Genomic DNA, 23,046 nt, shown 5'->3' on the forward strand with positions numbered 1-23,046 from the left:
TCTGCACCTGAATGCATCCTGTGGAACGGCTCACACACATTCCAGTCAGGGAAGAACGGCTTTAAAGGAACAGTCTGCTGTTTCCTGACGGTCAGTTTCAGACATGTTGGACTGTTCCTTTAAGATCTGGATTATAAGAGAATCAGTTGCGTCTGCATTTACATGATTATTGAAGTGATTCAGTAATGAAAGACTCAGTGTGAACAGATTCTGAGTGTGTGATTGTGCCACAGCTGGAGTGAATTTTAATATTTATTTAGTAAAATGTAGACAGATTATGTTGACAAATCAGCCTCCACACGTTCAGGGGGAGTCGACGTACTGAAAATCTTTAGAGGAAAAATGCCGTTTTGTATTTAAATGACAAAACTGCTGTGTTTTACCAACAATGTGACCTCTAGTCAGTGGACTCGCATGCAAAACCTGCCTGTGCAGTCCTTTTGATTTAATGTTTTTGTGTCCAAACATCCGTCAGCGCTTCACTTCCTGACAAACTTCTTGCGGGCAGCGTTGGGGTTGGCGCGTCGCCTGCCGCCTCCACACTGACCGTCTCTGATGTGGAGGTTGGCCGCTCGGCTGTAGACGTCGTTCTCACAGAACGGCGATGCTCCGGCCATGTAGTCTGGGTTGAAGACGTCCGTTTTCTGACGAGCTTTGCGGGAGAGTCTCTGCTGGGGGAAGCGCTGGTCCTCAACCAGATGGGGGTTGCTGCTGTGTTTCCCCCCATGAGGCAGCGGCAGCGAGTGCTGAAACACAACACGCAGACGGTTAATGCAAGCTTCTCGTACAGCTAACGTTCACTTCTGTGTGTTCGGATGTGTGGGAGTCTCACCCTCAGCCCTTTCGGGTTCAGCACTTTGGGGTTTTTGGAGAAGTGCATCTGCATGCTGCCGTCCTCGCTGACCGTCACTGCCAGTTTCTTCAGAGTCTTGTTGCCGCAGTGAGGACAGAACACTTTGTTCATGTTGCTGGTCGTCCTGAAATTAAAGACACGTTCTGCTTTAATGCTGATCAATCTTATATTTACAGCATCTGTGTCCATCAAAAACTCAGAACCAGATTCAGATTTATTAAACTTCATAAACACAGACCAGAGTCTGTTTTCAGAAGCGGCTCATCACACTTAGCCTCATGCTAACATCATTAAATCAAAACGAAGTGATATTGTGGACATATCTGACCAGAAACTTCATAAAAGCTGTCTGATAATGACTCAAACATTTTAAGTTACGTTTCACTAAAGTAACGACAAACCCCAAATTATGAAATCCTATGCTAACAACATTTGACTAAATGTAGCATTAGTTAGCTTAGCATAATGAGATATCTCCCTCTGACTGTGTGACACAAATTTCTCTAAACAGAAATAAACACCTTCACAAACATTTAGCTTTCAGCAGAAGGCTAAAAGCTCCTTTTTGCTGGTTGCTGTTGACTGGACAGAGCTACAGATGTTTCCAAGCAACCATTAAATCACAGATTAGAAGCAAGTTAGTAAGAACTGAGGAAGGACTTCACGCTCTGACTGCCGGGGCTCAGTCCTGCTCCCCAGAGGATGAACCCCTTAGATCTGAACCCTCAGGACAAACCAAACACGTTCAGCTGCACTGCAGGGAGGATCAGCAGAGCCTTTCAGTCTAATGGTTGATGTGTTTGTTCCGTAGACTCACTTAAAGCAGGCGTGACATCTCAGGATGTAGTTCCTCGCCTGTTTGATCACCATCCCGTTCACAGAGAGAACATGAAGTCCGATCTGGATGAGAACATTCTGGAAACACAACAGATCGCAGCTCAAACGATCAGTCGAAACCTTTGATAATCAGTCTGTTACGTGAGGCACTGAAAAAGGATTTGCGAGCTCGAGCTTCTTCATGTGAGGATCTGATGCACTTCTTCTTCACGTCAGCTGACAGTAAACTGAACCTCTTTGGGAACTTTTGTCCGGACTAAATAAAAAAAAGGTTTGAAGACGTCACGCTGGGCGCTGTGAAACATTTGACATTTTGTCTAAAACGACTAAACGATGCTCACCGGCAGACGAACTGAACTGGAGCGGAAAACCAAAATATGCTTCATCTCAAACCACATTAAGACGTCATCACCGACAGCCGTTTGTTACCTGCATGGCAAAGTCGGTGGTCAGACATCCAACTTTAACATCAGCAGGAGCCGTCCAATCTGCAGAGTCCATCTTCACCTGTCTGATGTTGCTGGGCGTAATCCAGCCGCCTCCGTCGTCATCCTCCTCCTCCTCCTCCTCCTCCTCTTCACCTTCAGGCTCGTTCTCTTTGTCCTCGTCGTCCGATTGGTCCGCTGACTCCTCCAGTTTGCTGTCAGATATGGAGACGTCGTCCACTTTCTACATACAAACATCACCAGCAAAACAACCAATCAAAAATGTGACACAGTCAGGTCCTGCTGCCGTTAGCCAATCAGGGTTCAGAACAGTTCCTCTGCTTGCATTTTGTAAAATAATTTCAAACTGCATCAGGATGTTTTTAAACTGCAGTCGCTGGGCCGTTGATGCGTTTCGGTCTGATGAACGTTCCTGAACTCACCAGCAGATCCAGCAGACCGTCGTCGAGGGACGGCAGCGGTGGCCTCCAGAAGTGGAAGCTGTTGAACTCGTCGCAGTCAGAAGACGTCTGCGTGTCTGTCTGCTTCTGTTTATTCTTTGAATTCAGAACCTCCACCGAATTCTGGAAGAACAACATTTGACAAACGGTGCGTTTGCACCCACACCGGAAACCAGGAAATGAAACATGCTGCTGCTTACTGCAGGTTCATCTTTTTTTATTTCTGAAAAGTGTATTGATTTTAATGGTATTAGAGACCCATGATGCTGATTCTGTGCTTGGTTTTCCTCTCCTGTTGGATCAGAGGTCTGAAGCAGTTATTAAATAGGTCTGAAAACTTTGACTGAACTTCCTGATACCTGCGCTGTCCCAGCAGCAACATTAACCACAGACACCATGTTACAAATACATGTTACAAATACAGTCACATCCGACATTTTGACAGTCAAAGCAGGAAACACTGACGCTAATCGATCGCTGCTATTCCGTTTCCTGTTGGTTCTTAAACTCACCAGTAAGTCCAGCAGGTCACCGTCGATGGACGGCAGCGGCTCCCTCCAGAACTGGAAGCTGTTGAACTCCTCACTGTCGGCTGCTTTTGACGTCTCCGTTTGAGTCTGCTGGATGTTCAAACCGTCTGCAGGCTTCTGAGGGAACATAAAAACGATTCGGGCTTTGTGACACCCTTTCAGTGCGGTCAGGTGTTTCCATAAAAACCCACATGAGGACCAGGATGGCCTGAATGAGTCAGTTTTACCTTGGAGGGGAAGTGGAATCCTGCAATGTTGACCGGAGTCTCTGGGTGTCGCCGTGTGCTCTGAATGTTAACCTGAAACACAAAACACTCAGACGTTAATCTCAAAGCTGCATTCACAAGAGACTCTGCTTGGCTTAGCTTAGCATAACGCAAATCATTTGCCTTCAAACCCCCTCAAAGGTGTTTTGTCTGTAAACATCACTGCAGCTCCCAGCCTGAATAAAAGGTGGAGCACACACCTGTTGGGTCAATTAGTTGAATAGCCAATGAAAAAAAACAACAGCAAAAAACCCTAATCTATTAATCATTTCTTTCTTTTTCAAACACTTTTGAAGTTTCCTTTACAGCGCAGTTTGACTAGGAAACAAACCTACGCCAAATACATTTGTGTTTCCGCTCAGGTACCTTGACCTCGGGCTCCTTCTTCAGGTGCTGGGAGCCGACGTGCTCCACCTCCAGCTGATAGGTCAGAGCCAGGACTTTGATGTCGGTGGCTGACAGACTCGGGTAGTCACCTGTCTTCTTGGAGAACTCTGTCACTGAGACAGGAAACACAAAAAACTGTTCAGACTGTGGTAAGGAAACCAATGACCCACAGTGTCCACCTGTCAGGTCGTTCACTCAGATCACGTGTGAAATACAGGTGCTGGATCGCAAAGTTGCTTCTAACTTCAAGTCATTTTCACTTTTTGAAAGTCAGTCCGCCGGATGCATTCAGGGTTTAGTTCACTTTACCCAGTCTGATGTGTTCGGGACATGGTTCTTTAAAGTTCAGCTGGTACGGCAGGAAGGCCAGACTCCTCCTGGTGGGTTTGTCCCTGATTTCGTCCACCACATCTCTCAGTGTGTAGATGTTCCTGCCGATGTCCTGCAACACAACCAAGTGTTTGTCAGGCCTCCGTTTTCACCTGTCGAGTCGAGCTTTTAAAAGACTCACTTCAACAAACTGGTAACACCATAATGTAAAGTAACGTACACCACCTCGCAGATCATTTTATTTTCCATAACAATAACAAAGCAACAACGCTTGATATCATGAAATCTAAAAATGGCTGCTTTTGCAGCTACTATTATATATTTTACACGTTCAGCAATGGCATCCGTGGGAGCCCACACGACGTGGGATATCAGAAGGGTTAAAACAGGTCATTTATGGGTGAGGACACCACAGTTACTGACATGAGTGTGAACTTGGAATCGGATTCAGAAGATGATTTCTGATTCGTGTTAAAAGCAGCATGTAATGTGGCAGTTTGGTTTCTGAGTGTGCGCAGCTGACGGCCTCCGCCACAGTTAAGGTGAGCTTCAGCTCCTCTGATTACCTGAGAACTACAACCCAACTGACGAGTCCATCCTGTTACAAAACTCTTACCTGTGGTTCAGTGTGAATAAAATCTCACCTGCAGAGGGGCTTTCTTTAAAAACGCTCCTGCGTCGGCAACAACATGCTCCACCAAGGTAGGCGCCATATTAACTCCATGACCAGCGACCCGACCGTCCAATCAGAAGAACCAGATTCTGTCACGTGACAAACAGAGCACACAGTGCTTCGATCTTGTCTGAAATTTCTTACCTACATTAACTTCTCACTTTGACAACAATTAAAAGTGATTTGCTCACACCACCATGGTTTAAATACTGAAAGTATTTGGTATGTCTGTTGTATTTACTCTCATGTTCGTAAGGCTGGCTTTTTTCTTTATTTGTACGTAACATGGTATAGTTTTATTTACGTTCTGTTTTAAGAGGCGCCGTCATTAAAATCCTTTTTACTGCTTACTGCATGTGTTACACGGAGATCGTGAACGCAGCGCCAGGCTCATTACGATCACGTGACATTTTGTTGACGGTAGAAGACGAAGGAAGATGGCGGCTCGCTGGAGCAGTGAGAATGTGGTGGTTGAGTTTCGGGATGCACAGGTATTTCTGCCCTAAAGCTCAGCTGAAAGGGACTTTAACGGAGTGAAACTGAATCAGAAAAAGTGTCACAAGATCAGGCCGCCATACTTAAACTCTTACTTTTAGATTAGCAACGATTAGGCCAGTTAATCGACGTGGTTATTCGGACACTAAACGTGTTGTGGTCACATTTCGGTCCTGAAAGAATGACGGTAACATAAGTCCAGCGTCTCAGGCTTTTCTTTTTTGTATCTTCGTGAAGTGAATCTCTGCTGGTCGCTGAAAAGACATTTAGGTAAATGATTAATTTCTACACAAGCGACAACATTGGAAAATCTGAGAAATACAAAGACACCACAGAATGAGACAAATGATGAACCGATTATCAGAGTTAAAGACGAATTTTCTGTTGACTGACTTGTTTCAGCTCTGCCAAAGAGTGAAGGGTCTCATGGGGTGAAACATTTCAGTTTCCAGCAGTGTTTACCTGCAGATGACGTGGACACACTCACATCATCATCATCATCACTGTGTAACCTGGTGAATTCATGCTGAAACCTGCTTGGCTGGCGGCGACCAGGTTTTCTGAGAGCAATAAAACCCAGTCAAAACTCGGACTGATGATCAGGACATAAACACACCACACGACATCCTCCTCCAGTGTTGTTGCTTCTAGAAGCCTCAGCGTCTCTTAGTCTGTAGGAAGATCAGCTGTCACCTTCTTCTTCTCCCCCTTCTGTGTTTTCAGGCCACCGCCATGTCAGTGGACTGCCTGGGCTCGCACGCCGTGCTGTCGGGGTACAAAACACACACAGACGAACACACACAGTCATGTATGTCACCTCACATTTGTCGATTGTGAATTTGACTGAGGAAACGCTGCAGTCAATAAAAGTCATTCAGATAGCTTGACAGAGCTGCAGGTAAAAGTCTTATTTCATTTAGGGTGTCTGAGTGTTTGCATGTAAAATAACTTAAGTGTATCAGGAAGTTATGGAAGTGGAACAGGAAGTCACCACCACTTCCTGTCCGAACTCTTGAAATCAGACACAACATGATAAAACAAACGTGCTCCTCACTAGTCTGACTCACTGTGACAAGGTAAGCGTGGTCACCAGAGGGTCCGCATGTTCCTGGGTCAGGCTGCAGTCCAGTGTGCCAGCAGGGGGCGCCACAGTCGCTCATCAGTTCATTTCAGAGATCAAAAGGCACAAACTGCTTCTACAAGCTTCTCGTGGTCTTGTTTTAACGTGTTTCAGGCGGCGTTTCCTGTACATGGTGAACCTGGAAGCTCCATCTGAACCTCCGAGGAAGATTGGGCGGCAGAGTAAATGGGACGTGGGGACGGTCCAGTGGAATCCTCACAGATCAGAGTCCCACGTCTTCGCTGCCTCTGTGAGCTCTGCTGTCCATGATGAGAAAAATGTCCACGCAGAAAATGAACAAACAAAAACAAGTTTTTCTGTGTGCGTGTTGTATTCAGAGTAACCAGCGTGTGGATCTGTACTCATGGAGGGACGGCTGTGGAGAAGTTCACACCTCCCTGCAGGGACACACCCGTGTCATCAGGTAACAACAGAGATAAATCAAGCGCACATCACCCACTCTGCGATGTGTTGTAGACTAGTTACTGCCAGGTGTGATGTGTTCGAGGACTCACAGTCATGTGTTTGCGTCCTCAGTGATCTGGACTGGTCCTGGTTCGAACCGGAGTTCTTGGTCACCAGCTCAGTGGACACCTACATCTACATTTGGGACACCAGGTCAGAGGAAGAGAAATTAAAGTTTTGCCATGTTTGGTAGCTGTTCTGAACTTTTGTCTGTTTTGTTTGTTCACCTGGCGTCTCCATTTGACTCCACAGGGACACTCGGAAACCCACAGTGGTGCTGTCTGCTGTCGGTGAGCATTTCAAGGACCAGACTGTCTTTATTTTTTATTCTTGCTGGTCGTTTCAGTTTGCAGAAACAGGAGGCGCTCAGTTTATTGGTGTGGTCGTGGTGTGTTCAAGAACAGCTCGACAAATGAAAAGAACATAATTGTTTTTTTTTGCAGATGAGGCCTGTGAATATTCTCATTCATCCAGGTCATGGTTATCTCAAGGAAATTCAATCGAATGCAGTTGCATTCGATTGAATTTCCTTGAGATTTGCAGATGAGATTTAAATCTCTAACTTCAGAGCATCTTTGAATGCATCCTTAAGACACGGCTATAGAGCTCAGTAGTTCCATGACTTTCAGCAACAAAATGTGGCTGCTCTGATGTCAGAGTGTCACTGAATGCATCGTCGATAAGTAAACACAAAGTTAATCTAAGAAGTGATGTTAAAGAGGAAAAAATGTGTGCTGTGTATTTTTACAATGTTCGTCCATATTTAAGACTCTTTATTTTTAACCGTCCCCTTGAGTGCCTGAACTGGACTGTTTGAAAAAGGCTCATTTCCTCTCTTTAACCAGTGAATGCTTCGGTTTGTTTTTCTTTATTAATGTGCAAACTGAGCTGTCAGAAACCTGAAGCAAACACGAGTAGATGAAGAGCTGACACACCTGTTCCGTCCTGAACTCTGTCTCCTGTGTTTCAGCCGGGGCGTCTCAGGTGAAGTGGAACAGGAAGAACCAGTACTTGCTGGCGTCCAGTCACGACGGAGACGTCCGGATCTGGGACAGAAGAGTGAGCAGACAGCGTTTGTTGCCTGAACCACACAGCGAGCCGCACGTGTGTGAGCTCGCGTTAATGTGATTTTTCTCTGAACAGAAGCCGAACACGGCGGCAGAGTACGTGGCGGCTCACCTGTCCAAGATCCATGGCCTTGACTGGCATCCAGACAACGAGTTCATCCTGGCCACATCGAGCCAAGACAACTCAGTGAGGGTGAGAAAAACACGCTGACTCAAACGCAACCATTTCAGGGTCAGAGATCCAAACTGGACTGAGGAAGAGTCGTCGTGTTTCTGCTCCCACCTTCGCCCACCTTTGTGTGTTTCCTCTCTTGCTGTTGTGTGTGTTTAGTTTTGGGATTACCGACAGCCCAGGAAGTATCTGAACATCCTGTCCTGCCAAGTACCAGTGTGGAAGGCCAGGTACACGGTGGGTACCAAAGACCAGGTCAAACTTTTTGATCCCAGGAGGCAAATTTAGCGTCAGCGTTAGAAAGCTCCGTGCGGTGCATCTCCCTGACTGGTGCACCTAAATCTGTCTGACGTAACACGAGCCTTGCAGGTGCCCTGAAGGTCACACCTGTCGTGTTCTCTGTGTGTTGGCAGCCGTTCTCTCACGGTCTGGTCACAGTGATGGTTCCTCAGCTGAGGAGAGAGAACAGTCTGTTACTGTGGAGCACGCTCGACCTCAACAGCCCCGTCCACGCCTTCGTCGGACACGACGACGTGGTGCTCGAGTTCCAGTGGAGGCCGCAGAAAGAAGGTGGCTAATCACACGCTGACAGTCAGGAGAAGTTCACACACACCTTGCAAAACCATATTTGAACATTTTTGTACTGCAGTAATGGTAACCGTTGTCTTGTTGTTGTCTGACGGCCTGCAAGCTGTTTGTTGCGTTGTTGTTGTTGTTTACAGTGTTTTCTTGTTATTGTTGACTCTGCAGGCTCTAAGGATTACCAGCTGGTGACATGGTCCAGGGACCAGACTCTGAGGATATGGAGGGTGGATCCTCAGCTGCAGAAGGTCAGTGTTGGGCCTCGGAGATCCTCCTGCCGCTGATTGGCCGCTCCTGTCCTCATGTCTCTGTGTTGCTGTCGTTGTGCTGTAGCTGTGTGTCAGCGACGTGGTGGAGGACCTGATGGAGGGCATGTCTCTCACCATGGAGTCGGAGAAGTCTCTGTCCTCTCAGGAGCCCGACAGCCAACACGGCATCAGTGCTGCTGCTGAGAGCCTGCAGGGTGAGCAACATTTCGGCACAACATTGAGTCAGTGGTGACGATGATTCACATCCAAAACATCCCGCGGCTGATGGCTGACGCTGTGTGTGAGCCTGCAGTGACAGCTGCAGCGTTTAAAATAAATCAGTGAACGTTCAACCTGGAAAACAAAACCAAATCAGTTCAATACTAATAATTCAGTTTCCTGCTGGCTGAGTTTCACTGTCAGTCTGCTGCGTGTCAGAGAAGATCAGATAAGACGAGAGAGACGATAGTAAGTTGCTAAACACACCGTGATCAGCAGTATGTAGAACACGTGAGGCATGTGATACTTACTGCATACAAATGGTGACCTGATGGTGGCGCCAGATGAAAAGTCAGAGGGTCACCAACATTTTGCTGCTCATCCTGAGGGGAGCGTGAAGGAGTCCATCCAGTCAGCTGTAACAGATCGTCCCGTTTTAATGCCTGGATTGAGTCTCACCTGTCGTCATCTGTGGTCTCAGATCAGGACTCTGGAGGTCGCCAGGACTCGGCGGTGGGTTCAGGTCTGCCCCAGACTCTGCAGCAGGAGTTCTCTCTGGTCAACCTGCAGATCAGAAATGTCAACGTGGAGGTGAGAGAGTTTCTTCGTCTGCTGTCACTTTGACCCCTGCAGGTTCGGGTTCTCAAACTGATTCTGGTGTTAAAACCAGCTGAGGCCTTTAATTATCGAAGTGATTTCATGTAATTATGTGGTTGTCAGTGTCTTCATCTGCATGGGTTTTTGTATCTGTCCCTCCTTCACTTCTCACAGCTTTTCAAAGTAAAAGCTGTCCACTCTCTGTTTGCTGATAAACTTAGGGTTTACTTGTTTTTTCCATCTTTTGGACGTAGTTGAGACGTAAAAAATAACTTGTGCAAACATCATCACTCAGTGTGAATAAGACGGGAACACAGTAGGTGGTCAAACTGTCAAACAGGAAGTGACATCACAGTGAAAAATGTGTCGCGTCGTGCAGATGGATGCGGTGAACCGCAGCTGTGTGGTGTCGGCTCACTTTGGCGGCCATCAGGTTCACCTGGTGGTGAAGTTTCCTGCTCAGTATCCCAACAACGCTGCGCCCTCCTTCCAGTTCGTCTCCCCGACAACCATCCCCTCCGCCATGAAGACCAAGATCCAGAAGGTAGCGGCGCTCCTAAACGCACCACGACACACTGTCTCACTGATCTCATACGTTAAGTACCAATTTGCTGGGTGATGATGAGACTTTTTTCTCCTCAGATTCTGACAGACACATCTCTACAGAAGGTGAAGAGGAACCAGAACTGTCTGGAGCCATGTGTCCGACAGCTGGTGTCCTGTCTGGAGTCCGACATGGTGAGGACAGACACACACACAAACACACTTACTTCTTCCCTTCCCTTTCCTTCTCCTTCTCATCCCTTTCTCCTCCTTTCCTCCCACCCTGAGAGGTGAAACAAGTTCTCAAAGTTTAATGAAGACAAGCTTTATTATGATGCATATTTTTGCATCGTTCAGGTTCCTTACTGTTGCTGTTTCAGTGTTTTGTTTTGTTCATGTCAACAACATGTGCAGGAAGTTTACTGGACAAGTCGGCCATCTTTGTACGTGTCAGTAGTTTTGTGCAGCACTTTGTAATGAAGTTAGTAGGACTTACTTTCTAGCTTTTCCTGCTGCATCCTGTGACTTGAGCGCCAACATCTTTGTCTTGTCTTGTCTTTGTCAGACGCAGGAGGACGGTCCGGCCTCCGGTCCCTTCATCCTGTCCAACCCCGTCACTCCGGCCCTGCAGGCGTTCCCTCGAGTCACCAACACTTACGGCTCCTATCAGGTAACAAACAGCAGGAGGATCCACCCGGACATCACAGGCTGACGATCTGAACATCATCACAGGAAAAATTCTCTCTTTCTCCCAGGATGCCAACATCCCGTTCCCTCGCACCTCCGGCGCTCGTTTCTGTGGCACTGGCTGTCTGGTTTACTTCACCCGACCAATCACCATGCACCGCTCCGCCCCGCCCACTGAGCCCACTCCCAGGTAAAACACACTCAGGCGTCTCTAACAAGGCTGGAGAATCTGCCTCTGCAGTGCATGGATGAAAACATGGCTTTCTTAACCACATCACGCGTACAGTGATTCCTTCGTTAACGGAGAGAGAGGGTGTGTGTCACACTACAGGAAGTGTGACACGGCGTGTGACGCTTGTTTTCTCTGTTAGCTGGCCGACACAGACAGGTTAGCTAACAGGCAGCTAAATGTGTGTGACCAATCTGTGTGTGTCTTCAGGTCCCTGTCTGCTCTGTCAGCCTATCACAGCGGAGTGTTGACTCCGATGAAGATGCGTTCAGAGTCTCAGAGCACTCTGCGGTTGTACAGCGGCAGCCCGACTCGCTCCGACAAAGACACCGTGTCCATCTCCTCCTTCTACTATAAAGAACGGGTGAGACACACACACACACACACACACACACACACACACACACACCATGTCCAGGTTGATGTCAGACTAAATTAACAGGCGTAAAGCATGTTGGTGTCAACACAAACTGAGCGTTATTAACCCTCTCTTTACGAGTGGCCACAAAACAAATCTGACCCCTGATCAGTTTGCAGAAATGCAAACTATATGTAGCTATGAGAGCCCGCAAGGAGACACAGGGAACAAATGATTATTATCATTATTACCGGTTAGTCAATCTTTCATTTTGTCAAATTCCCCAACACCAAAGTAGCTGCTTGTTTTGTTTAAACAGTCAAAATGTGACTGAGTTTAAACTGACTTGCTGCACTTTTAAAACTGCTGACTGAATATCGTGAAGTGATTTTTCGTCAGGTTAGCCTGAGCTGCTCGCTCTCAGCTTGTCACGTTCCACCTCCAGCTGAGAGTAAACTCTGTGAGGCTCCACATTGTGTAGTTTTACTTACAGACAAAACTATGCAGTAACAGACAGATTGCAGGTCGAATTCGACTCGTCAATACTTCTGTCATTAATTAACTTAAATGCCTCTCATTACCTCCACGTGTTCATCGTGTCCTTCGCGAAGCTCCACCTCCTTCACCAGCCCCCCTTTCCAGCAAATAGACTGAGCCAGTGCATAGTTCAGGGGGAGTGGGATTGTAAAGCGCTGCTGGCTCTTTCTGTTTTAGCAGCCAGTGCGGTGACCCCTGACGACCTGGCTGACTGATGTGGTGATTTGGGATGTAAACCTCCTGTCTCTCTCTCTGTCTCTCTCACTGGCCTGATGGGCTTCTGTTTGTTTTTTGTTCTTTCGTTTTTGTTTGTTTTGTTGTTTTTCTCTGGCCAATCACCCGCCCCAATGCTGCTGTGGGACGCTCCTATTCCCTATTCTCCTCCAATCAGAAGCTCCCAATCTCTGCCTCCCGCCGCTGGTCTGTCCAAACCCTTCATGACTGGCCGGTATTGAGCCGTCCATCCACCTGTCCCTCTTGTGTCTTATGTCTCCCTCTGCTGCTCCTCCTGTCCTCCTGGTTTCTCCTTGCTGGGGTTTTAACTGCGTTTCTTTGCATGTCACTGACTGGCCGACGCCTCCTCGACTAACAGACTGCGGCTGACGGCGTGAACTTCCATCATGTGTTTTGAGTCTGAATGTCAGTCAGAGTGGATGTACAACACTAACTGTGTGAGCTGAGCGCTCGCTCTGTGTGACGGAGACATTGACTACAGTTACAGTTTACAGTTTACACTTTTAACAAACGACGTTTGTACTTCCTGTCAGCTCACTGCAGTTTTATGGCTCAGCTGTGAACTCGGTCTTGACGACATTCGGAAAACTCAAACTACTGAGTACTTTTTGAACTTTCAGTTGCATTTGAAAAGAATTCTGTTTTTTTGTGGAAACTGTAGTATGAGAACCCTGAATTTTAAACAACCAAATACAAACTTTCAAAAAACAAAACAACATCTACTTCCTATAAACAAAGTGTTTAAAAGTCTCAAAGAATTCAGACGTTTGGGATGTCGCAGCTGACCTCAAAGCTTCAGACTGTGGTCCTTCCTGTTTGTGTTCACATGAAACAAACGAGCAATAGCACGTTCATCAGCGAGCTGCAGAGCAGCAGGTAGCTCAGCTTCCTTTTACACTGGACATAGCATCGCTAGCTCTTTCCACCTGTTTACAGTCTTTATGCTGAGTTAGGCTAACCTGACTCCAGACATCAGCATCCCCTGACTTCCTGTTAGCGTAGCCACCGTCAGGTTCTCTGGCATCGTTAGCTAAATTCAGATTCAGAACTCAGAGCTTTGACTTCCCATCTACTTGCTGGTGGCCTCTGAAGCTTTTTTTGTTCATAACATTTAACATCAGCAGGTAAGTTTCTGTGATTGCCAGTTCACTTTTCCATTTGAAACAAATTTTTAGGTAATTTGGTTATTGTGGTAACTGAAGCTGCTGATAATTGAAGTTTGTTAATAAACTGAAAACTAACCGTGTGTTCACACTGCGAGACAAACTGCTGACGATCATTTCAAGCCTCGGGGAACACGCAGGAAGTGCCAGCCAGCCAGCCAGCCTTGTGTCCCTTGAACAGGACGATAGTTTGTCCGTTCAGCTGCTGCTGTCTAAAGTGTCCGCTCACCTTTCTGAACGTCTGTCCAGCATCAGTCAGTGTCTCGCAGTGTCCACAGTCTCCATCCACACCGCTTTTAATCAGGTGGTGCTTTGTCTCATCTGGGCCTGCTGTCTCCCTCTTCCTCCTGTCTGTCTGTCCGTCCGTCTGTCAGAAATCACGCCGCTTTAAGACGAAGCGAGAGGGGACGGACTACGGCAGCCGTCCCATCAAACTGGCTGGTAAAGTCATCATCCAGGAGATCTCCTGCCTGCTGCCCGTCCACAAAGCTCTGGGAGAGAGCTACATGTGAGAGTGAAGCACCAACACTGAGTGCACACACACGCACACGCACACACACACACACACACACACACACACACACACACACAATCTGCACGTTGACTTGGAGGAAAGAGAATTTGGATGTTTTGTCTGCATGTTTAGTGGAACACAGAAGGAATTTATGTCCGTGCAGCATTTGTGTGTATTTATGTTAATGTTTTCTGTCAGTCTGAACGTGAACGACATCCAGGAAACGTGTCAGAAGAACGCAGCGGCGGCGCTCGCAGTCGGACGGCGAGACGTGGCAAAGGTGAACATCTTAACATCTAAACATCTAAATACTAACACGTCTAAACCGGTGGTTCTTAACCTGGGTTCTATCGAACCCTAGGGGTTCGATGAGTCGGCCTCAGGGGTTCGGCGGAGCCTCCGCCGCGGAGGTCAAGACACACCCGACTCATCGTGTCAATTCGTGATGACACGCCCCGCTTGGCCATCACTGGCTGCAGATGACCACGTTACACTGCTTGGCCATTCAGTGCTGTGGGGAATTTAGCGCGCTCAGTAGTCAACGTGTGACTGACGCGGTAGTACGTCGTCTGATTTCTTCCTTAATATTTTAATCCATACTGACTATGTCGAGCAAAAAAAGAAAGTGGTCGGACGAATATGTACAACATGGATTCACATGTATCACGGAACGTGATGGGAGTCAGCGTCCTATCTGCATGATTTGAAAAAAATCATATTTTATTTTTCACTAAAGAAGGGTTCGGTGAATGCGCATATGAAACTGGTGGGGTTCGGTACCTCCACAAGGTTAAGAACCACTGGTCTAAACGCAGTCGGGACCCAAACAACCTGGTGGTGGCGCTGCAACACCTGCATGAAGTTCACCTTTCACCCACTGCAGCTTTGTGTTACCACGAAACTCTAAAACCAGTCCACAGTGTGTTCAAAGTGTGTGTGTGTGTGTTGTGTGATGTAGGTGTGGGCCCTGGCCTCTGCAGCGACCAGTCAGGACCTGTGTCCAGACTCAGACCCAGACACAGAGACCCCTTGGGCCAGACATCCGTTTGGACGCCACCTGCTGGAGACTCTGTGAGTTTATTTGTTTCCTCCAATCAGAGTGAGCTTCATGTCTCAGCCAATAAAAGCTCAGGTGGGGAGTCTCGCCGTCACCTAATTTTTCCAGCCTTGTTACTCGCACACACTGAATCACACTGTGCTGCCACTAACGGCAGGACTTATTCATTCATTCATTTTTCATTCATTCAGATCCAATTTGACTTTTTCAGTCAGCTTTCAGTGACAGGAAAAATGTGAATGAATTCAGTTTGTGTTCAAGCAAAAAAATGACTTCTCTGCTGTTTCAAGGTCGACATGTCAGCTTCTTTATAGGTGAGTGAAGGAGCGCAGAGCCTAACTAAACCTGTGTGTGCGTGCGTGCGTGTGTATGACTCGCTGCAGCCTGGATCACTACAGTCACATGAGTGACGTTCAGACTCTGGCCATGCTGTGCAGTGTGTTCAGAGCTCAGGCTCCGCCTCCAGACTGTTACGCCCTGTATGGACACCACCCATCACGCTCCTCCATCATCCCCCCACACCACTCACGATACGTAAGTCTTCTTTCATTTGTTTGCTTCAAGAAGCAACTCAACTCAGAACTCAGTTACAAGTCTGACTTCTGAGTTTGTCGGTCTGACCGGCAGCACCTGACGAAGTCTCGACGGCCTGTAAAAGCTAATGTGATAAGCACATGGAAGTGATGTAACAGCGTGCACGTTGTTGTCTCAGCCCAGCTACACATCCAGCTCCATCACCTCGGGCTCGTGCTCCAGCACCTCTGACTCCATCACTGCAACCACCTGGAACACAGGTGAGACTCCACGGCGCCGTCTTGGCGACGTGTGCTGTTCGCCACACGTGGAATGTCACAGGATGTTTACATTTCACTCCACCCAATCAGATGTCTTGTACTTGTTGGCAGGTAGAGACTCTGAGCACACCAACCCTTGGGGTGAATCCTCTCCTGACGACTATCGCTATGGCAACCAGGGTTACACAGATCCACGGGAACGAGAGCGAGAGCTGCACGACATGAACAAGAGGTGGGAGGCCTGGTGCGGCTGCTTTGTGTGTCAGCACTGTGATGTCACTGATGTGGTTTCCTGTCCCGCCTGCAGACTGCTGGACCCCGCCAACATGCTGCAGTTTGAGGACTTTAAGAAGTGTTACGGCGAAATCTTGTACCGCTGGGGCCTGCGGGAGAAACGAGCCGACGTGCTGAAGTTCGCCTCCTGCCCCCCTGAGCCTCACAAAGGCATCGGTAGGTTTATTCTGCCGTCATGTGTTTAACCGTCGCCGAGTGGTTCCTGTTCCCTGCGTGCTTACATACGGAAACCCCGGATGATAAAAATAACTCAAATCAGTCAAAAAGTCTTAACGTTATCAGTCAGTTGAAATTTGGTTAAAAGTTGACTTGAATTCATAAAGGTGCCAGGTTGTGGTTGTGAGGTTGTGTGCGTGCTGAGATGTGACAGGTCAGGATTACCAGCAGGGGGTCCTCTGGTGCGGAGGCTGTGCTGACGTCTGCGTTGTCTCCCTGCAGAGTTCGGCGTGTACTGCTGTCACTGTCGCAGTCAGGCTCGTGGAACCCAGTGTGCCGTCTGTAAGCGTCTCACCTTCCAGTGCGCCATCTGCCACGTGGCCGTACGAGGCTCCTCCAACTTCTGCCTGAGCTGCGGTCACGGCGGACACACCAGTCACATGATGGACTGGTTCCGCCGGCAGGACGAGTGTCCGGCCGGCTGCGGCTGCCGCTGTCTGCTGCAGAGCACCTTCTGATTGGACGCCGACGCTCTGCAGAGAAAAACCAACCGACCTCTGATCAGTCATTGACTCCATCATGTGACCACAGGGAAGCAGCTGCGCTTACAGGTGGCAATGGGGATGTCTGTCCAAGACAAACTCCTGCTCAGAGTGCTGGACATTCATCCACAGTGTGAATCCTCCTCAGCCCGGACGCTTCCTGAAGGATGGACACTGTGTTTTTGGCATGTGATGTTTCTCTAGCAGGACTTTCAGGACGAGATGATGAAATGTAGTCAAAGGTACAAACTGTAACTGTGAGACAGGAAGAGGACCGTCAGGTTCACGAACGTCTCACCCTCCACCACTCACCACACTCTGATGTTAGCTGCTTTTACACCTAACTAATGTTTAGTTTTATAATCACAGCAGGGAAAAATGTCGGTAACAATTAGCTGAAAACACTTTTGGTCTGAGCAGCTGATTGAGTCTGTTTAGCAGCTTTTTCTTGATAAATGTTGAAGCATTTATGAAAGTTGTTGTCATTTTCGCTCCACATTGAGCCAAAGTGCAACTTGAACTTCCAGGTTCTGCGCCGCAAACAACAAAACCTTATTCAAATTTAATTTAAAGAGTTAAACATCCATCAGAACAAAATGTTTCGTCGCCAGGCGTTGTCACTTCATTTTGCAGGATTTGATCTGCTCGTGAAGAACGAGTGCAAGCTGCTGCTCAGCGACTGTTTGGTCAGATGACCCAGTAACACCAAGAGGCAGCGGGGAAGACAAACAACAAACAACAAACAACAAACAGCCAGCCAGCAGAGCCACAACACGCTCACGTCTAACACTGCAGTCACTTTATTTTGGTTGGAACAGTGCAAATACTCACCGGGACACTTTTGGTGAACTTTATTTTGTCTCTGAAGGAAGAGTGTTTCACGCTGAGCTAACAGTTACGCCCGTCGCAGTTTGGTGAAAGAGAGAAATGTGTTCGCTTGTATCTTTCTGTTGAGGGAAGAATATTTCCTGTCTTGACATTTTGAGTTTATTTTGTTTATTTATCAGACTAAATACAGCTGAGAGATGTAAACTCGGGTCACTTAAAACAATAAAATAAAATGAAAACCTGTGTGAAAATAAAAACGTCTTCACTGCTGACTGCACTCACAGCAGAGCGATTCTGAGGAGGAGTTGAAGTACCGAGACGTTTATGTTGGATCTCATGACTGTTTTAAAGCAAACTTCAGCATATTCTCTGTGAGGAACATAAAGAATGTCTCAGTAGATTACAGATGTAAAATAATAAAGGTATGTGTGAATTCCAAATGTCATTTATGCAGAAACTCTGTGGGACTGGCAAGATTTAAGGATACCTTTTCCTTGTCTTGAGCGCCACCTTCAGGACATTTTTATCATAGTCTGCTGCTGACCTCACTTCACCTGGGACGAACCTCCGACAGGAATCCTACAGCATACACACGGAGCTGAATGAAGTATACAGCTGTTGTGGCTGTGAAGGAGTCTGTTGTTATTTAACATCATCGTCCTACACCCTCGGAGTGTCCACGAGCGCGACGACGAGTCCCAACCAGCTGACCTCTCTCCTCCTGGACAGGAAGTTATATGAGAGGCAGAGGCTGGGGTCAGTATGTGAAGGGGGATCCGAGTTGACAGGAAACGCACTGCGTCAGCAGGTCTGAAGTCTGCAGTCCTGGCACAGGAAACGGCTTCCCACACTCCTCACACTGAAAACAGGTTTCTGTCAGTGTTCAGAAATCATCATGAAATTAATATTTGATCTGATGTACAGTAAACAGTGTGGACTCACCTGAGGGATGTGGATCCCTGCTCCTTCAGTCCGCTTCTCCATCACTTCTGGGATTTTCTCCACGTTCTCTATGTTCCACAGCCTGACGGTGCTGTCCTACAGAGACACAGAAGACAATTGGCTGTCGCAGCTTCTCACCCGCTCTTGAACGCACCACAGGAAGGGACTGAACAAATCAATCTGTGATTTCAGCTGAAGATTTAACATCAACACTGAGATTAAAATCAGATTTGCTGATCATGACTGATCACGAGCAGAGAGGACTGATACCTTGGAGGCAGAGGCAGCTAACTTCCTGCCAGCACTGACGGACACATCTGTCACCCAATCACTGTGGCCCTGTGGCGAGGAAAAGAAAAAAGCATGAGTTTGGTGATATAATTAAACAACAACACGTGAGTCCTGTCATTTCAGAACCACCAACAGTGAAGAGTCAGTTCGGTCACCTTCAGGATGAGGGTGCGGCACAAGGACGACGTATCCCAGAGTGCAACAGTTTTGTCATAGGAGCCAGACGCCAGCAGGTTTGCTGTGGAAACATGACAGGAAGTACTTTAACAGACAGAAGTGAGAACCTGTTTTCTGGAGGTACCGCAGTCCCTCCGTCCCAGCTGTGCCGATAAACCCGCCCTCGCGTCTCACAGGAAACACATCATCAGAGCGGCCTGTAGTCAGGACTATAGACACACTGATGTTGTTGACACTCTTAACCTCCCCTCTACAGGACACAACGTCTCTGAATGTTTTAATGAAACTACAGAATAATAATTTGTCATATTTAAATGTTTGACTATTTCCTGTGAAGGTTATCAGGTAGAGCTTAAACTCAACACACTGAATGAATGAGTGAATGAATGAAGGTTTTATTACAGTGTCGTGCATACGCAGCTAACACAACCTGCACGAGTCAGTTAACTAAACAAGTAAAATAACAGTCATATTTGTCTCTAATTTCTCACTCATTAGTTCCAGATCGTATTAGGACAAGTACGAGCTTCGGCCTGGTAGCTCATTTTCCACTGCCAGTGATGGTGATGGCTCACCAGTGACAGAGACTCTGTGTAAGTACGACGACAAGTACGAGGACCTTTAAATAAAGAGTTTTATTTCTCGGTGTGAAGGTCTAACTGCTCGCCCAAAGCCCTCAGGATGCTGTCTAATAAAAACTGAGGCGTCACCGTCAGCACAGAAGCTGCAGGAGCTCACGCTGCCTTCGTGGCCTCTCTGCAGCGTCGTCCCGCCGTGAGATCGAAACCCTCCCGCCTGCACGTCCCAGAGCTTCAGACTTTTATCCCACGATGCTGTGCACAGGAAGTGCCCGTTGTTGGTGAAGCAGCAGTCAGAGACGACGTTGCTGTGGTTACTGAAAGAAACAACAATACAGGAAGACAGAAGAAGAAAGAAAGAAATGCATCTTCATCACCTTCACGCTCCTCAGCATCAACAGCATAAAGTGTATCCCAAAGGTCTGAATATTTCTGTAAGACCTTTAAACTGGGACGCCCTCTTAGACTCTTACTGGCTTTAGGTGGTGGCAGTTAGAGAGAAGATGTTTACCGTCTGAAGCCAACAAGTCATGTGACTTATCGTGTGCATTATGTGTCCCTCCAGAACAGATATGTTCACTCTGTGACACACATTTGTTCAGATTACACAGAGTCTCTATCAGGCAGAAGCTCAAGGAAAGCAGTGAAAGGTGTGAGATGGAGTGTTTGTCACCTGTCGATGGACACCGTGGTTCTCTGAGCCAGCAGGTCCCACAGTTTGATGCTGCGGTCTGCAGAGACTGTGGCTACTCGCTGGCTCTGAGGGTCAAACCGGCACCGCATGATGGTGGAGCGGTGGTGATCTGGTGGAGAAAACGGTTTTTATTGTCATTTCAGCTGCTTACACTAACAGTGACCAGTGAAATGAGACCAGGTGCTACACTAGAAATTAAATACAACACTTTACAGTTCAAACCGACGCAAAACTATACATGCTGCACAGAGACTATAGACACGAACCACAAGGAGCAGCACTGACCAGGACCTGGTCCTGTTATGGAATGTCTGAGACAGCCATAAAGTGCTGGTAGAGACAGTACTGTATGCAGTGTAAATGGTATAAAGTGCAGGTAGAACACTCGCTGTAAACACTACGAGGTCACGTGACAACGTGCATGTTTTGTTTTGTAGTGAACTCAGTCCGCTGTGGGCTGCCTGCTGCTGTCGTACCGCTGACGTGGTGCAGCGTCTGTCCGCTGGCTGCGTCGACAATGTAAACGGCGTTCTGTGGCTCTGCCGCACAGACCAGCAGCCGGCCGTCACTCGAGGAGCTGCAGGAGGTCAGCAGGCCGGCCTGCCTCCACCTCCACTGGACAACAAGAGATGATCATCAGAATTCATCTCCGTACATCAACTGACAGGTCTGTCATTCCACTGAGCCGAGAATCTGAGCTCCAGCTCCTGCATATGAGGAGGAGGAGCAGAGTTACCAGGGTTTGTCCCGTCTGCAGGTCTGTTGCCACCATCGTCTTATCCCAGGAGACGGTAACCATCCTTGCAGACAGACAGAGACAGAGACAGACAGAGTGCATAAGACCGACTCTGTCAACTCAGTTGACTTTTGAAACGCATCACAATTACTGTTTGTAGAAATATTCACATTTAACTTCAGCTCTAAAGGTTGTGCTCCATCTGGTTTGTGGTGTGAGCAGTCGAGGTATCACAAACCCCTCAGAGGGCGGCCTGGCACAGCTTCATCACAAATTTAATTCTGTTACTGACAAGTTCAGCACTAAACCTAACAGCGTACACGCAGTATGAAACGTTTGGCCTGACTCAGCGTCTCCTCGTCCCAGCTGATCCATTAACTAATAATCTTAAAACCTGCTGGGACTCACCTGCTGCTGTTTGGGATCTGAGTGCACTCACTGATGGTTTTACTATGAACTGCATCAAACTCCCTCAGAGGTCTGCCGCTCTCCACATCCTGCACAGGTCAAAGGTCAACAGGAAGTCATCACAGCTCAGGTCACAGCCAGCTGAGTGTTGTATCCATAAGGAGAACATGTTGCTCAGATGCAGAGAGAAGTGAGGAAGGCTTGTTTACAGACTGATTACAATAAACATGAAGAGTTAGCTTACAAAGCTGAAGGTTCCCTCCATGAAACATCTCAGAAAATCCTTTTCACATCATGACTGCGCAACACTGATTAACCTAATATTAAAAATATGGCTTAAAACTAAAAAAAATACTTCTCACCGGGGTCTAAATGTTTCTATAAAGAAATGTAAAATAATATAAACGTGTTTATCTTAGCTGTGGGTCAGAGTTACATACAAAACACACGTCTCAGACATCAAATTAGGGCCTCTCGCTGCCCAAAGCGACGTTTTCAAACAACACAAAGAAACGCCTAAATTGATTACTGGACGATAAAATAGTCGCAGATTGTGTCGACCAGTGAGCCGATTCGTCAGCTCAACGCCTCAACACCTCACAAACTGAACCACAAGATCCTAAGAGAGGACGCGTCAGGGTACAAATCCCACAATGCCTCTCGCTCCTAACATCCAATGAGCCTGGGGCAGGCTGCTGACCAGCAGGTTGCGGGTTTGATGCCTGCGCGGTCAGGATGAATCTGGGTGTTGATGAATAAACGGAGGGGTTTACCCAGAGGATGGCGCTGCGGTCTGACGAGCAGCTCAGGACGCAGCTGTCGTTGAAGCAGAGTCGAGCGGCGGTGACGGCGTCGCGATGAGCTCGTAACACCTTCACGGGAACCTGCAGAGCCGTGAACGCCTCATTGTTACATCGACTGTGCATGTTAATGTTACAGAAACAAAATGCAGCTCCCCCCGACTTTTTAGTGCAATATTCGGTGAATGGATCCTCGGAGACACATGAACTGCCCCTTCGTTAATACAGTGTAGTGTTTTCCTTCACGTGTCAGTAAACGCAGCGCTAACGTTAGCTGCCAAGCTAACCGTTAAGCTACCCTACTTAGTACCTGGGACCCCCGGCTCCGCTCTCCGCCGTCTCGGGTCTCCTCCTCTTCCTCTGTCTCCGCCTCTTCTTTTCCTCCTCCTCCCGGCGGTTCCTCAACTAACAAAGGGTCCATATTTTTCGATGCCATTTCAAAAACCTTTGGTAAGAAGTTTGTAGGTTAGCTGAAGAAACTTTTAGCCCAGCCGCGGCAGTTACCATAGCAACAGTCGCTCTAATGGTGCCTTCAGGAGCCGTGGGATGACGGACAATTGACGGTTTAACATACGGTGTAAACGGGGTAGCTTGATCTGTGGAGAAGCGGTTTTCTGATACAGAAAACAAGATTCAGTTCAGTCCACACAGTAAGAATCGTCTACCTCCTCCACTGCTTATGTCTTCTATTCCCTCCTCCTCTTTTACTTTTACATTTTCATTCCAACAGCTCCGACAGTAGCAAAACTATACAACA

General features: G+C 47.6%; 3 protein-coding genes across 6 annotated transcripts; 1 reads left to right on the forward strand and 2 right to left on the reverse strand.

Annotated features, from left to right (window-relative positions):
- Positions 1-239: 239 nt before the first annotated feature.
- nob1 (NIN1 (RPN12) binding protein 1 homolog) lies at positions 240-4,870 on the reverse strand. The gene is made up of 10 exons (XM_046398289.1): positions 4,734-4,870; positions 4,069-4,201; positions 3,739-3,872; positions 3,334-3,405; positions 3,089-3,223; positions 2,559-2,699; positions 2,120-2,359; positions 1,671-1,768; positions 833-977; positions 240-746 (listed from the first exon to the last, which is right to left on the reverse strand). Exons 1-10 carry the CDS (start codon positions 4,800-4,802, stop codon positions 480-482), a joined length of 1,434 nt encoding a protein of 477 aa, XP_046254245.1. The 5' UTR covers positions 4,803-4,870; the 3' UTR covers positions 240-479.
- A 201-nt stretch (positions 4,871-5,071) lies between these two features.
- wdr59 (WD repeat domain 59) lies at positions 5,072-17,900 on the forward strand. 2 transcript variants are annotated; one of them, XM_046398250.1, is made up of 27 exons: positions 5,072-5,253; positions 5,981-6,030; positions 6,492-6,627; positions 6,716-6,801; positions 6,915-6,995; positions 7,095-7,132; positions 7,813-7,901; positions 7,986-8,102; positions 8,241-8,318; positions 8,495-8,651; positions 8,832-8,911; positions 8,997-9,126; positions 9,612-9,721; positions 10,107-10,271; positions 10,370-10,465; positions 10,836-10,940; positions 11,026-11,147; positions 11,397-11,550; positions 12,473-12,529; positions 13,853-13,986; positions 14,191-14,272; positions 14,951-15,063; positions 15,433-15,583; positions 15,762-15,843; positions 15,955-16,075; positions 16,151-16,293; positions 16,576-17,900. In XM_046398250.1, exons 1-27 carry the CDS (start codon positions 5,200-5,202, stop codon positions 16,809-16,811), a joined length of 2,967 nt encoding a protein of 988 aa, XP_046254206.1. In that variant the 5' UTR covers positions 5,072-5,199; the 3' UTR covers positions 16,812-17,900. The 2 variants fall into 2 exon arrangements, with proteins under 2 accessions (XP_046254206.1, XP_046254207.1); XM_046398251.1 differs by lacking the exon at positions 12,473-12,529 and having other exon boundaries at positions 5,108-5,253; positions 16,576-17,305.
- Positions 17,901-17,998: 98 nt separating this feature from the next.
- Positions 17,999-22,939, reverse strand: LOC124064141 (WD repeat-containing protein 88-like). Of its 3 annotated transcripts, XM_046398301.1 has the most exons (11): positions 22,600-22,939; positions 22,263-22,373; positions 21,490-21,578; positions 21,082-21,145; positions 20,822-20,960; positions 20,325-20,454; positions 19,784-19,968; positions 19,052-19,134; positions 18,876-18,944; positions 18,606-18,701; positions 17,999-18,522 (listed from the first exon to the last, which is right to left on the reverse strand). In XM_046398301.1, the coding sequence occupies exons 1-11, from the start codon at positions 22,723-22,725 to the stop codon at positions 18,421-18,423; spliced, it is 1,194 nt and encodes a 397-aa protein (XP_046254257.1). In that variant the 5' UTR covers positions 22,726-22,939; the 3' UTR covers positions 17,999-18,420. The 3 variants fall into 3 exon arrangements, with proteins under 3 accessions (XP_046254257.1, XP_046254266.1, XP_046254275.1); XM_046398310.1 differs by lacking the exon at positions 22,263-22,373; XM_046398319.1 differs by lacking the exons at positions 22,263-22,373; positions 22,600-22,939 and adding an exon at positions 21,734-21,931.
- Positions 22,940-23,046: the final 107 nt, after the last annotated feature.

Source organism: Scatophagus argus, chromosome 1, assembly GCF_020382885.2.
Source record: "Scatophagus argus isolate fScaArg1 chromosome 1, fScaArg1.pri, whole genome shotgun sequence".
NCBI lineage: Eukaryota > Metazoa > Chordata > Actinopteri > Scatophagidae > Scatophagus > Scatophagus argus.

Bases quoted from the DNA above. Each gene is read 5' to 3' on its own strand.
- LOC124064141 (XM_046398301.1), bottom strand. From the start codon at position 22,725: ATGGCATCGAAAAATATGGACCCTTTGTTAGTTGAGGAACCGCCGGGA. The intron at 20,961-21,081 runs GTAACTCTGCTC...CTTGTTGTCCAG, and splicing joins TGCAGACGGGACAAACCCTG to TGGAGGTGGAGGCAGGCCGG. The intron at 18,702-18,875 runs GTATCAGTCCTC...GTGTCTCTGTAG, and splicing joins TAGCTGCCTCTGCCTCCAAG to GACAGCACCGTCAGGCTGTG.
- nob1 (XM_046398289.1), bottom strand. From the start codon at position 4,802: ATGGCGCCTACCTTGGTGGAGCATGTTGTTGCCGACGCAGGAGCGTTT. The intron at 2,700-3,088 runs GTGAGTTTAAGA...TTGTTCTTCCAG, and splicing joins GTGACCTGCTGGACTTACTG to AATTCGGTGGAGGTTCTGAA. The intron at 2,360-2,558 runs GTGAGTTCAGGA...GTTTGTATGTAG, and splicing joins ACGGTCTGCTGGATCTGCTG to AAAGTGGACGACGTCTCCAT.
- wdr59 (XM_046398250.1), top strand. From the start codon at position 5,200: ATGGCGGCTCGCTGGAGCAGTGAGAATGTGGTGGTTGAGTTTCGGGAT. The intron at 8,319-8,494 runs GTGGGTACCAAA...GTGTGTTGGCAG, and splicing joins TGTGGAAGGCCAGGTACACG to CCGTTCTCTCACGGTCTGGT. The intron at 10,466-10,835 runs GTGAGGACAGAC...TGTCTTTGTCAG, and splicing joins CCTGTCTGGAGTCCGACATG to ACGCAGGAGGACGGTCCGGC.